This window comes from Melospiza georgiana, chromosome 20 (assembly GCF_028018845.1).
Source record: "Melospiza georgiana isolate bMelGeo1 chromosome 20, bMelGeo1.pri, whole genome shotgun sequence".
NCBI lineage: Eukaryota > Metazoa > Chordata > Aves > Passeriformes > Passerellidae > Melospiza > Melospiza georgiana.
In genome coordinates this window covers 9790040-9802846 of record NC_080449.1, presented here as the reverse complement: position 1 = coordinate 9802846, position 12807 = coordinate 9790040, and the positions used below count along the sequence as shown (strand labels likewise).

The window sequence follows — 12807 nt, the reverse complement described above, 5'->3', positions numbered from 1 at the left end:
CTGATGAAATCAGTGCTGAGCTCCAGATCCTGCCACAGGCTCCACAAAAACCCACCCTGACAAAAGCTCCTCTGCCCAAAAGTCCACGGGACCCCCAAAACCAGCACCAGGAGCTCCAGATCCTGCACTTTGGAAATCAGGCTGTGGATTCAATCCTTCACTGCCATTTCCACGCTGACAATCACAGGGCAGCTCAATGCATTGAGGATTGGGGTTGGCTCTTTTTTTTTTTTTTTTTTTTTGTAAAGTCATTTCTACCTTATTCATTTGTAAAGGTGCTTTGAATTAGGCTCTGCCTTCCCTTCCCACACAAAGCTGGGTTTTACTCTCAGGCTCTCCGGGTGTTTTCCCACAGCCTGTGCTCTCAAAGGCTCAAAACTGAGCAGAGAGGTGGCACAGAGGGACCTGGGACCTCGACTGCAGCTGGAGGGACTTCCCAGAGCCGGGGAGAACTGGCAGGACCGGCTGCTCCCACCCTGCAGGCACATCCCTACACCCAGCTCCAGGCTCACCCCTTCCTACCCAGCACTCTCCCACACCCCAACGTGTCCTAAAAAGGGCTGGTCTGGGCTCTCCAGATTTTGTGCAGGACTGGAGCATCTCTCTGCTCTCAGGATGAGCTTCACCCTCCATGGCACTGCTTTCAAGGCTGTATCCTAAAGTTTGCCTGCTTGGGAAAGCCCTGAGCAGAGCTTTGGGGATCCAACACCATTCCCAAAGCTGTGCCCCCAGGGTGTGATGCTGCACCTTCCAGCATCTGAGGGAAAATTCAATTTCTCCAAGAAACAGACCTGGAGGACTCCTGGATCAGCCCCACATCCCCTGAGCTGCCCCAGAGTTTTGGGAAGGTGCCTTTAGAGGAGGATCCTCCCCTCATGTGTGTGTGTGCGTGGGCTCCAGATGGGCACCTTGCTGTTTGTCACCTGCCTACCCAGGGCCTGCTGCAAGAAATCCCTGCCCTGCAACATTTCCTGCACACACCTAGAGGCTGTGAAACCTGGCCAGACGTGGTTTCCCTCACCTGGCCAGCCTCAGCCGCCGTGGCTCAACAACACCGGGACGACCGGAGGAGCGGCGCCCAGCTCGCCTCAGCCAGCCCAGACTGAAAAATGCAGTGGGAAAAGGGAGAGCCCGAGCCCCACAGAGCCTGCTGGCCTCTGATTGCCACAGGACAAACCTGCCCCACGGGTGAGGCACGGGCCTGCCACGAGGGAATTGCTGGGTTTTGCCCCTTGAGACTCCAAGGTGAAGCACCATGGCACTGCTACCAAAACACGGCCCCAAACACTGCCAGAAAGCCCTTGGACAATGAAATCTGTGTCTCCTAACCTCACAAACAGGGTGTAATTCGGGGTGCCAGCATCACCCACCCCACACTGCCCTCTGGGGGTGCTGCTCCCAGCCAGTCCCAGCTCTGAAGCCTGTTTAAAGGCTCCACATTTGCACACAACAGGTACCGAGCTGGCCTGGGGCCAGCCTATCTCCAGCTGGGATCAGCTAAGCCTTCCTAAGTGCTTAAACAGGGGCCTGCAGGTCCCAGGAGCCTTAACTCTCCCTGGAGCCCCTCTGAGGAGCATGGTGTAAAAAACAGCAAGGCTGGCAGAGGAGAGATGTGGGTTTAGGGCAGCACAGGTCACTGCACGCTGCCCTCCCAGCCCCATTCCCGACTGCAGCGCTCCCCAGGATCGGCCTGGGCATCCTATTAAAAAAAACCCACATCGGGGGCTGGGCAGAGCAGCCTGTAAAGCACAGGGCATTAACACCCAGGCTGGCACAGCTGGCTCACAGCGTGCCCAAGCAGCCAAGCACAATCTGCTTAGGGGGCAGAAAGTTTTGGTTTGCCCCGGCAGGAAGGGAGCCTGGGTGGCCTCTGTAGGTACAGGAAACCCCTTTCTATCACACACATCGCTCTGCTTCCTCTGGATTTCTTTAACCTTTCACTCTTGGCCTGATTTATGCTTTCACACTGATTTTTGCACGCCTGCATTTCCCTCCTCCTCCTCCTCGGTGCTGCGGAACCACACCAGCAAAAAAAGCTGGCAGGGCTTTTTTGGCATCCAGCTGCCCAGAGCCAGAATAATCCGTGCAGGGAAACCTCCTGCTCTGGGTTTGGCAGGAGGAGGGGAAAATGCTGTGTCCTGTGTTGTTTGCTCCAGCACGCAGCTCCAGCCCACCCATGGGATCCACGCCGGGCTGCGTGTGATGGGCAGGCACTGGAGCAGCAAATGTGGGAGCCCAGGGACACATCCCAGGCAGAGATGGAGATTCTGCTGCACAGGAGCTGCCTGGGGAGCCCCGGGCTCCAGCACAGCCCAGGGCTGGCTTCTCCTTGCAGACAAGGAAAGGAATCCGTGAGCAGCTCAGCGCCGAGCCCTCCAAAGCATCCAGGCACTGCACAGCAGGCAGCACCCTGTCCACAAAGGGCATCCCTGGCACCACAAGCACGTGGAGCAGTGCCCAGCCGTGCCATCAGAGGCAGGAGGGCGTGAGGACAGCGGGGACACAGCCCTAATGTCACCTAAAGGGCCCCTTGGGTGGCAAGAGGAGCTGCTTGTTCCCAGTCTCCGCGGGGATCCTGGCACAAAATGAGCAAAACATTGGATTGTGTTGGAAGCTTCCTGGGATGGGGAAGCTGAGGCCAGCAGCTCCAAGGCACTGTCAGAGCAGGGACAGCAGCTCAGGGGAAAAGCTGGGGAGGAATCACAGCTGAAGTCAATTCTCCAGGCCCAAAGTGGGAGCATTTTAATCCATTCAGTTGGATAATAAAGAGTGGGAGCAGGTGGCCCTGATGGGATGACAGAGCCAGTGCACCAACCTGGTGTTCCATCCCTGCTGGGGTGTCCTAAACCCCACACAACAACCTGAGCCTCACAGGGAAAAGGAGAAAACTCAGGAAAGCATCTCTTCATTCCATTTGCATGGGACATGAGAGGCCACCCTGAGAGCCACCCTCAGCCTGGCACGGGCACCAAAAAGGAAATGAAGTCTCAAAGGTTATCACTGTGGTGTTTGACTGAGCATAAAAATCCCGCTCTGAAAACAAAAACAATGAAAGAAAGGCAGGGGGAGAGAGGCAGGGACGTACAGCCCCAAAAAACAGGAGAGGGGATGCAGGAGCTCACCCCACATCTCCATGGCAGGAAGAGTTTCCCAGGAAAATAAATGCAAAGTCTGTTATAAAAGTTTATCAGCGAGGAAGAGCGAGCGCGCCTGACTACAGGATAGAGATGTCATTATTTTCATGCATCTGCCTTACCCAATTTTATTTAGTTGCTTTCTGCACCATTTCATGCTCATTCTGCTGCTGAGCTAGACAATTGCTTTATAACTCTAGGGTGCAATTTCACTGTCTGTGAGCCACACGCACGCACAAGGGGAGAGCAGCACCTCCCTCCCTTCTCCCCACAACCCCGAGCTTTGGAGAGGAGTTTTCTTCATATATTTGAGGGGGGAAAAAAATAGAAATTAAAATGCTAAGGCACTGTGTTTAATATATTCCAGCAGTGTGTGTGGGGAGCAGCCCCAGCGAGCAGAGGCTCCCCATTAAGGCTGAGCAGGATGAACTGGAGGGCAATCTGCTCTCTCACGCTACTGAGGATGAGAGAGACAGAGCCTGGCAGGCTGCAGGGCAGGAGCGCTGTGAATCACGCTGGATTTTTATGATCAATTGAAAGTCACACTTGAACAAGTGCAGGTCAGCAGGGAGGGCTGGTCACGCAGGTGCAGAGCTCCAGACAGCGGCTTTAACTCGCTCAAATCACCTGGTGCCATCCTTGCTACCCCTGTTTCCTGCTCAGCCATTGAACATCCCCCACAGGGCTGCTGTGGGGTGGGAGGGTCACCAGAAGGAGCCCCAACACTGATGGGATGCAGTGTGGGATCAGGGATTTCCCTGACACAGAGTGCTCCAGAATGACCATGCCTGCTCCATGCCATCAGAGACCACAGCTCTCTACCCCAGGCAGAGCCACAGCTCCCCAGGCCTGATAAATTCACTCATCTCCCACAAAAGGGGCAGTAAAAGAAGGGCTGGGGGCAGGAGAGGAGCCCAGTTTAGGTTGGTAAGGATGATCAGTACAGAATATCTCCAATGTCCCTTTTCCAAGAGCTCCCACCTGCACACGCCTGCTCCATGTCATCCAAGACCACAGCTCCTCCACACCATGCAGAGCCACAGCTCCCCAGGCCTGATAAAACACTCATCTCCCACAAAAGGGGCAATAAAAGAAGGGCTGGGGGCAGGAGAGGAGCCCAGTTTAGGTTGGTAAGGATGATCAGTACAGAATATCTCCGGTATCCCTTTTCCAAGAGCCCTCACCTGCACACAGGTCTTGGGGAGCAGGGCAGGGAAGCTGCAGCACTGGCAAACCCCTCTCACCAATCCTTCCCAGCCCCAGGAGCAGCCAAACAGCTCCCCCAGCTCCGTGTGATGCCCCTGGCTCTGCTTCTGCCTCTCTGATCCAATTCCTCTCTGCCAACACTCAGCATCCCTCTCTCAGCTCCGCCATCCCAACCTTGCCATTTCCACATCTCAGGGTGGATCTTGGCAGGAATTTCACCCCCTCTCCTACCATCTCCATGCCTCAGGATGGATTTTGGCTGGAAATTCTCCCCTCCTGCCCTTCTCCTTCCTCTCTTGCCTCACCACTGCCATTGCCTCACTGCCACTCCGGAACGGGCACGTAGGAGACGCGCTGCCCACAACAAAATTGTCTCGCACAGCCCACAGAGTTCACAGCAAAGGGAAAATAAAAAAAAAAAAAAACAAAACAAAAAAACAAAGCAAAACAACTCTCCTCCAGCACTCACTTGTCAGCCAGAAATGGAAAAACAATAATCAAATGTTCCTGAAAGGAGATGGGGCATCCCCCCCTAACCCGGCCCTTGCAGCACAAAGGATCTGCCCCAGGAGCTGAGGGGGCTGTAAATCTCTGGAGCTCCCTCAGCTCCCCCTCCCTGGAGTTTTTTCCCTTTTTTTCCCAAGTCTGTAAAGCTGAAGAAAGCCAAAACTCCACAAAAGAGGAGCCCATGAAAAGTAACAACCAGCTGGGAATGCCATTACCATTTTATTGGTCCCCAATAGCGCTATTGCCCCTTTTATCTCCTGGCTCTGCAGAGATCCTGCAGCTGATGGGATCCAAGGAAATCCAGACAAGACCCAAATATCAACATCCACTCATGGCCCAAAAAAAATCTTTGACCAAAAAAATCAAATCCCCCAGGGTGTGGAAGAAGGAGCAACGAGCACAGTGGGAGGGAGCAGAAGGGGATGCCAGAATTTAAACCCTGCTGTTTAATTCCCAAATCTTTGGGGTATTGTTTCCTCCTTGCCCTGTGCTTTGGGAGCACCTGGCTCACCCACAAACCCCACCTGGGAGCTTTCCTTTGCTCCTGGGCCAAACAGCAGCTTTGTGGGGAGGAGTGGATTTGGGGTTTGGAGGTTTTGGACCCTGCAGAGCCCAGTGGAGCTCGGGGGAGCTGCCACCGCAGCTGGATCAGCTCTGCAGGGCTGGCTCAGCTCTCACCACCCCACACCCTCACTCCGGGCCCACTCCCAGCTCGGACACTCCCCCGTGCCTCAGTTTCCCTCCCTGGATCTGCCCCACCTTGGGCAGATGTGGAGTTTGGGAGGCAACAGCCACATCCCCTGCTGATGTGGAGCTGGCACGGGCACAGCTGGGAGCAGAATTACAGCCCCAAGGTGCAACCTTGGAACTTTTATTGTAAGAGAAAAGGGAAAGAGAAGGGAGGGGGGGGAAAAAAGCCCAAGCATTTCGTGTTCACCAATGCTCTGTTTGAACAGGATTATTTTTTAACTCCACGTTAAACAAAATTTCAAAGGAGAGGAGCTGCATTTGGGCTTAATTTGAGCCCTTTCTTCCCTTTCTCACAAGGGAATTGTTCCCTGTTTATCTCAGAAAGCACCCTCCATTTTGAAAAGCTCCCTCCCCTCTAAATAAAAACTCAGGTTGATTTCCTTGACTTTGCTTTGCTTTTCCTAAGCCAAACCTTGTCAGAAAAGGCAAGTTCTCACAGCCAGTTTCCATCTCAACAATAGAGCATTTTCCCAGGCTAAATTGCTTCTGTCTGAAAATCTTCTGGCAGTTTGAGCTGGCTGGCATGTGCGGGGATCCTTCTGTAGGGTTTTTTAAATCCTTATTTGCAATATTATTTCATCTGCTCCGCGCTGCCTTGATATCGGAGCAGCCTTTGGAGAGACACAACTGCTCCTCCCTCCTCCTCCTCTGTCCTCCCTCCAGGCACACGCTTCCCTTTGAGGAGGAGGAGAGGGGAGAAATAAAATAAAAGACAAGCAAAGAGGAAAATGTCAGAAAGCTGCTTTTTGTGTGCGTGTCAAACGTTCAAAGTTATTCCAGACTCTAGTCTTTAAATGTAATAAAATACAGCAACTCCTGACAAAATCAATTAAAATAAAACCACCCAGGCTGCCTCCCCTTATTGCTTTGTAGCTCTGCTGACTCTCCAAGAGCCCACCTGGGCCTTTTAGGGAGCAATTAGGGAAGTGATGGGATGGATCCCGTGCAGAACGAGCATCCCTCAAGGGCTGAGCATCCCTGGCACTTCTGAGCATCCCTCCACACTTCTGAGCATCCCTGGCACTTCTGAGCATCCCTCCACAATTCTGAGCATCCCTCCACAATTCTGAGCATCCCTGGCACTTCTGAGCATCCCCCCACAATTCTGAGCATCCCTGGCACTTCTGAGCATCCCTCCACAATTCTGAGCATCCCTCCACAATTCTGAGCATCCCTGGCACTTCTGAGCATCCCTCCACAATTCTGAGCACCCCTGGCACTTCTGAGCATCCCTGGCACTTCTGAGCATCCCTCCACACTTCTGAGCATCCCTCCTGAGTGTCCACATCACCCAGGATCCCACTGAAATGCCCAGACCCCTCCACAGCAAAGGTCAGAGCGAGGGGAGCCCCAGTTCCCTCCTGCCCTCCCCACAGAGGAGGATTAATTAGAGCCCAATTAGGCTGCCCAGCTCACAAGGAAGGGCCCTGCAGCACTTGGCCAGCAGGGCTTTGAGGGATCCCAGGCTTTGGTTCATGGAGGAGCCCAGCTGGGACCCCTCAGTGTCCCCACAGCATCACCGCACCCCTGCTCAATCCCTCGCCAGGGGCCACCAGCTCTTGCTGTCTCACTGCTGGGTTATTTATAGCAGGAACGATTTGGGGATTTCAGGCAGCTGGGAGCCCCCCAGGGAATGCTCTGAGCACACACAATCCCCAGGAAAAGGCACCAGGATGCTCACAGGAGCACAGAGCCCACAGACAAGGCAGGACCCCAAAGCCCTGCAGCACCCACTGTGTGTTTCTCTCCTTAACCATCCTGCAAAAAACCCTAAAAAATCCAAATTTCAGCCCAGTGGCATATGGCAACCCACCACTGCTCCCAGAAAACAATACTGAACAAAAAGGTTTTTAACCCATTTCTTAATAAATATTTATTTTTGCCTTGAAGATGTGGGTGGGACAAAGCCAGGGTGTATTTTCCAGTGAAATGTTTTGATTCCCCCCTTGTTGGGTTTTTTTTTTTTTCCCTCAACAAGAGCAAAATGCCAATAATAATATTTGCAATGAATAACTCAAATTCTGTGGCTTTCTCCCCCGCTCTCTTTTAAATAAATAAAATACCCCAAATTTGAGAAACACAAACGCTCCCTCCAGCCCAGCAGGACGATGTGGAATAAACTCAGGGACGCTCTGATTTATTTCACTGCCACAGTTCTGGAAAAGGCAAAAAATTCCTTCCCAGCTTGTTTTGCATGTGACAACAAGAGGTTGAGCCCCACAAGAGAGACCAGGACAAACCAGACTTCACCTCCTGCTCCTCATGGAGCCAGCCAGGTGTGGGGCAGAGGAATTTCCCTCCCTCAGTGGGATGCTCAGATGCTCCCCACACCCCTCAGCTCTCCTCCCTGCACGTTGTCACACCAGCTGCTGATTCCTGAGGGTATCTAGAGCAGGACTGAGCATGGTGGCGAGCTCTCAATCCACACAGGAGCTCTCCAGGCTCATGGATGCTCACCAAGCACCCTGGGCTGTCCCAGCTGGATGTACGGGGGTTGTTTTGCTGATTCCCTCGGAAATGCTGCGGCTCCAGCCCTGAGCACAGCACGGACAGTGCTCACCCCACATCCTGAGCAGCTGCAGCTGGGCCTGGCACGGCTGCAGGGCGGGGAGAGGGACACCCGGACAGAGAGGGACACACGGAGGTTCCAACCTGCTGCAGTGACCTCCGGAGGGAAGCACTCACACACCCATTAACTGCTTCTTCCCCCACCAAGCTGAGCTCACCATCCCCGTTTTCCTCCCCAGAGATACCCAGGGAATGGGCAAAGGGAGAACAAAGCACTGAGAGGGCTGTAAAAGGCAGAGAACCTGAAGAAACGAGTCCTTGGTTGGCACATCAGTGCCCTGTGAAAGCCTGACCTCAGCCCGTGCACCCCACCACGGATTTTTTTTCTACGTTTTTCTACATTTTTGTACATTTTTCTGCTATTCTACATTTTCTACAAAACGTACAATTTGCATTTCCTACATTTTCTCCTCCTCCTGGACACCTGGCACAACACAAAGTACCAAAAACTGGACAGCCCTGAGCAAGCTGAGCCTAGCAAAAGCAGGACTGCAATTCCAGATGGCTCTAAGGCAGCAGCTGCTGGACCCTGAGGGGTTTTTAAGCCCCTCCATGGCTGTGGAGGTACCCGTGCCACATCCCCCGTGCCAGGCTGCAGGCTGTCCTGGCACTGGGGTGGCACACAGGTGACAGCAGCCAGCCTGGGAGATGCCCAGGGACGTGCTGTTCTCACACGGGGAGCCTCTGGCTGGCATCTGCCAGCAGCTCTCCAGAGAAGCAGGAAAATGAGATACGACTATTAAAAGTGCCCAGAGCTGGCCACACTTCCAGCCATGACATCAGCAGGGTTATCTCAGTCTAAGCACGGGCAGGACTTGGCCAGGAACCACCAGGTTGGCCTTGCTGGGCCAGACTGAGCTGGGACTGCGATGGGGACACAGGAATGGAGCTGAATTTTGGGATTTTGATGGGGACACAGCAATGGAGCAGAATTTTGGCTGTGCTGCTGCTGGGATTTTGATGGGGACACAGCAATGGAGCAGAATTTTGGGATTTTGATGGGGACACAGCAATGGAGCAGAATTTTGGGATTTTGATGGGGACACAGCAGTGGAGCAGAATTTTGGGATTTTGATGGGGACACAGCAATGGAGCAGAATTTTGGCTGTGTTGTTGCTGGGATTTTGATGGGGACACAGCAATGGAGCAGAATTTTGGCTGTGTTGTTGCTGGGATTTTGATGGGGACACAGCAATGGAGCAGAATTTTGGCTGTGTTGTTGCTGGGATTTTGATGGGGACACAGCAATGGGAGCAGAATTTTGGCTGTGTTGTTGCTGTTCCCCAGCTCAGGCCTGTGCTGGTGTGCAGAACAAACCCCACAAGCTGGGCTGGTTTTCTCCCCTGGGTTTTTCCAGCACCAGCTCCTAAAAATGACACGAGATAGGGTTGGTGAAACACTCCCAGACCCTTAAAAGTTGGGAGCTGGTGGAGTTTGGACCATCCTGACTCTAAAGAGGCCCCATGGCTGATCCAGCTCTGCTCTGGTTTCACTGGCAAGTTCACATTTGTGAGCTGAAGCTCTCAGCTCACATTCCCTTCAATCCCACAAACTGCTCACAAGCTTTTAGACACAACTTGCCTGCACCGCCCACAGCAGCACCAAGATCTCCCCTCCAAAACCTGCAGCAACCCTTGCAGCCAAAGGGATTTTTTCCCAATAATCAGCGACCAAAGATCAGCACATAAAGTTCGGGAGTTTCTCCAGCACAATCCCAGGCCACACAACCCAAACAGCTCCCACAGACAGATGGATTTGCTCCTGAGACAAGGATGAGAAGTTTTAACCTCCCCCAGCAGGGCTGTCCTGGGGGGATGCCCTGTTTTCCATGGGGATGCTGCACAGTGTGTGGCACAAGCCCCATTTCTAAATGAGCAGATAAATCAGTTGTTTTCCCCTTGCACCAGCGTGAAAATTTCTAAATTTTCTAAATCCTTCGTTTCTCAACGAGCAGATAAATCAGTTGTTTTCCACTTGCACCAGCGTGAAAACCCTTCCTTGAGCCAGCAGTCACAAACTCTCCCCCTCCTACCCCCTCAAACGACCCTGACCAATAACACAATGTCATTTTTAGCATTTACAGCATAACAGGAGAGTTCAGGACTGACAGAAAACACAGTTCATGTACACAGAGGCCTGAGCCCGCCCGGATCAACAGAGATTTGGATTCTCTTCCACAAAAGCATCCAAGGAAATGTGAATCCCCCCAAACTTAAACCACTCCAGTGGGGCAAGAGAGGCCCCTTCTGCTGGGATGAGCCCCAAAAGCCGCACTGGACCCAGCCAAAAGGAGCTGTCTTGGTTTGCAACCAGGGACACACTGCAGGCGAGAGATGCTTTTGGCCCCAGCAGCATCTCCCAGCCCAGACAGCGAGGGGCACTGTGAAAATGAGAATTTTGGGGGGGCACGGAGATGCCACCCACAGCTCTGCCAGCCCACAGCACCAGGGTGTCCCTTCCAAAGCCCCCAGACCACCACAGCCCTGGAAAAGCCTCTCAGCAAGCTCGGCTTGCGGGAAAACATTGTGATGGTTGTTTGTATTTGAAAGGGATAACTGAAATTGCAATTTGTCAACAAAACAAGCAAAAAAAACCAACAACACAATACAAAAAACAAAAACAAAAAAAAAAAACAAAAACAAAAAATCAACAAGAGGAAGAAAGAATCAAAAGAAAGAACCAAACCACAGCAGCGGCAGGCTGGGGAGGCTGAGCAGAGATTTAAAGCCCAGCAGGGACGGTCTGGCCGGCCGTAGGCAGGCTGGGAGCCCCGGGGCTGAGCGGGGACAGGGATGGCAGCGCTCTGCCCGCTTCCCCCGAGCCCGGACTGGCGCCAGGCCACTCCGCTCAAACTTTTCTTCCCCCCAGCCCGAGCAGCGAGCTCTGCAATATCACTTCTCCTCCTGGAAGCGAGACGCAGGAGGCATTCGCCCTTACAAGCCAGGACTTGACTCAGTCACCGAAACGATGGCAAACTCCGGTTGGAAATGGGTTTTAAAAGGAGGAGAGGGTGGGGAAGAGGGGGGGTTAAAAAATAAGAACAAAAAGGCAGGAGGGTCCCAAGCGCGGCGGGGCTGGGAGCCGGCGATGAGAGCCGGGCGCTGCCTCCCCCTGCCCGGCTGCGCGCCCCGGATGCCGCGGGGAGAAGAGAGAAATAATTAAAAAAAAAAGGGAGAAAAAGTCAAAAATTAAAAAAAATAATAAACCGAGGGGAAAGGCAAGAGGGGGAAGCGCAGGCTGCGCGCTGCCGAGCCCCGAGCAGAGCCGGCCCCGGGCGGGGAGGGGGCTCTGCCCGCTGCCGCTGCCCCGTTCCGAGCGCCGCTGGGGCCGCTGCCCGCCCGGCCCGGCCCGGCCCGGCCCGGCCCGGCTCGGTTCAGCTCAGCTCCCCAGCCAGGGCCCGCCGTTCCCGGGGCTGCGCCACGAGAAAAAAAAAATACCAAAAAACCATCAAAACAGCAGCAAAGCAAAAGAAAAATCCCAAGTGTGCGGCAGGGGCCGGGGGCAGGGGCCGGGCCGGGCTCCCCGGGGAAGGGGCGAGCGCATCCCCCGCCCGCCGGCCCTCGGTGCGCGCCGCTGGAAGGGGCAGCCGAGCCGGGGGAGGGGGAAGGCGGCAGGACAGGCGCTGATTTTATCGTGCCCGAGCACCCCCCACCCCCCGCGGCAGGAGCGGAGAATCTCTCGGAACAGAACTCACCCAGCGGCAGGAAGTGTTTGGTGTCCATGGCTGGTGCTTAACTCATGCCAAGGGGCTCGGCGAGCGCGGCGGCGAAAACACACAGGCAGGGCGGGCGGAGGGGAGGGAAATCAGCGCGGGGGGAGAGAGGGGAGGAGGGGAGAGAAAAAAAAAACACCCACGGGGAGGAGGAGGAGGAGGAGGGAGGAAGGGAGGAGGAGGAGGAGGAGGCAGCGGGGAAGCTGCAGCCCCGCCGCGGCCCCGCAGCGGCGGCCCCGCGCAGCCGAGGCCGCGGAGTTGTGGCAAACTCCAACAATGTAACTCCGGGGCCCGCGCAGGGGAGCCGAGCCTGGCCGAGCCGAGCCGAGCCGAGCCGAGCCGAGCCTGGCCGAGCCGAGCCGAGCCGAGCCGAGCCGAGCAGCGCCGCCCCGCGCCCGCCCCGCCGGCCCGCGGAGAGCGCTGCGCTGGTGCTGTTGGGTGGTTTTGTTTTTTGGTTTTTTTTTTTAGGGGGTTGTGTTTTGGGTGTTTTTTTTTTTTTTTTATTCTTAAAGTGATGGGGGAAAGGAGGAAAATAGAGGAGGGGGGGGAAGGAAAAAATAAAAGGAGGGGGAAAAAAAAGAGGGAGAAAAGAGGTGGCGAGAAGGGGAAATTAGAGATGGGGGAAAGGATGAAATAAAAGGGAGGAAAAATAAGAGGGGAAAAAGAGGTGGCGGGAAGGGGGAATTGGAGATGGGGAAAGGATAAAATAAAAGGGAGGAGGGGGAAAAGAGGGGAAAAAGAGGTGGCGAGAAGGGGAAATTAGAGATGTGGAAGAAGTGGGGGAGATGAGAGTGGGGAGAAGGGAGGGGCGAAGAGAGAAGGAAAGGAGAGCAGAAATAGAAGGGAAATAAGCGAGGGAAAAGAGAAGGAAAAGGAGAGGAAAAAAGATGGGAAAGAGCAGGAAGGGAAAAAAGGTAAGGAAAGAAGAGG

General features: G+C 54.2%; 1 protein-coding gene across 1 annotated transcript in view; it reads right to left on the bottom strand.

Moving 5' to 3' along the window:
* The window catches only part of RXRA (retinoid X receptor alpha), a 101952-nt gene extending 89970 nt beyond the window's left edge, over window positions 1-11982 (bottom strand). The window contains exon 1 of the mRNA XM_058038023.1: window positions 11860-11982. Within this exon, the coding sequence (XP_057894006.1) occupies window positions 11860-11887 (28 nt within the window). The 5' untranslated portion in view covers window positions 11888-11982. The remainder of the gene's footprint in view (window positions 1-11859) is intronic.
* Between the last annotated feature and the right edge of the window lie 825 nt (window positions 11983-12807).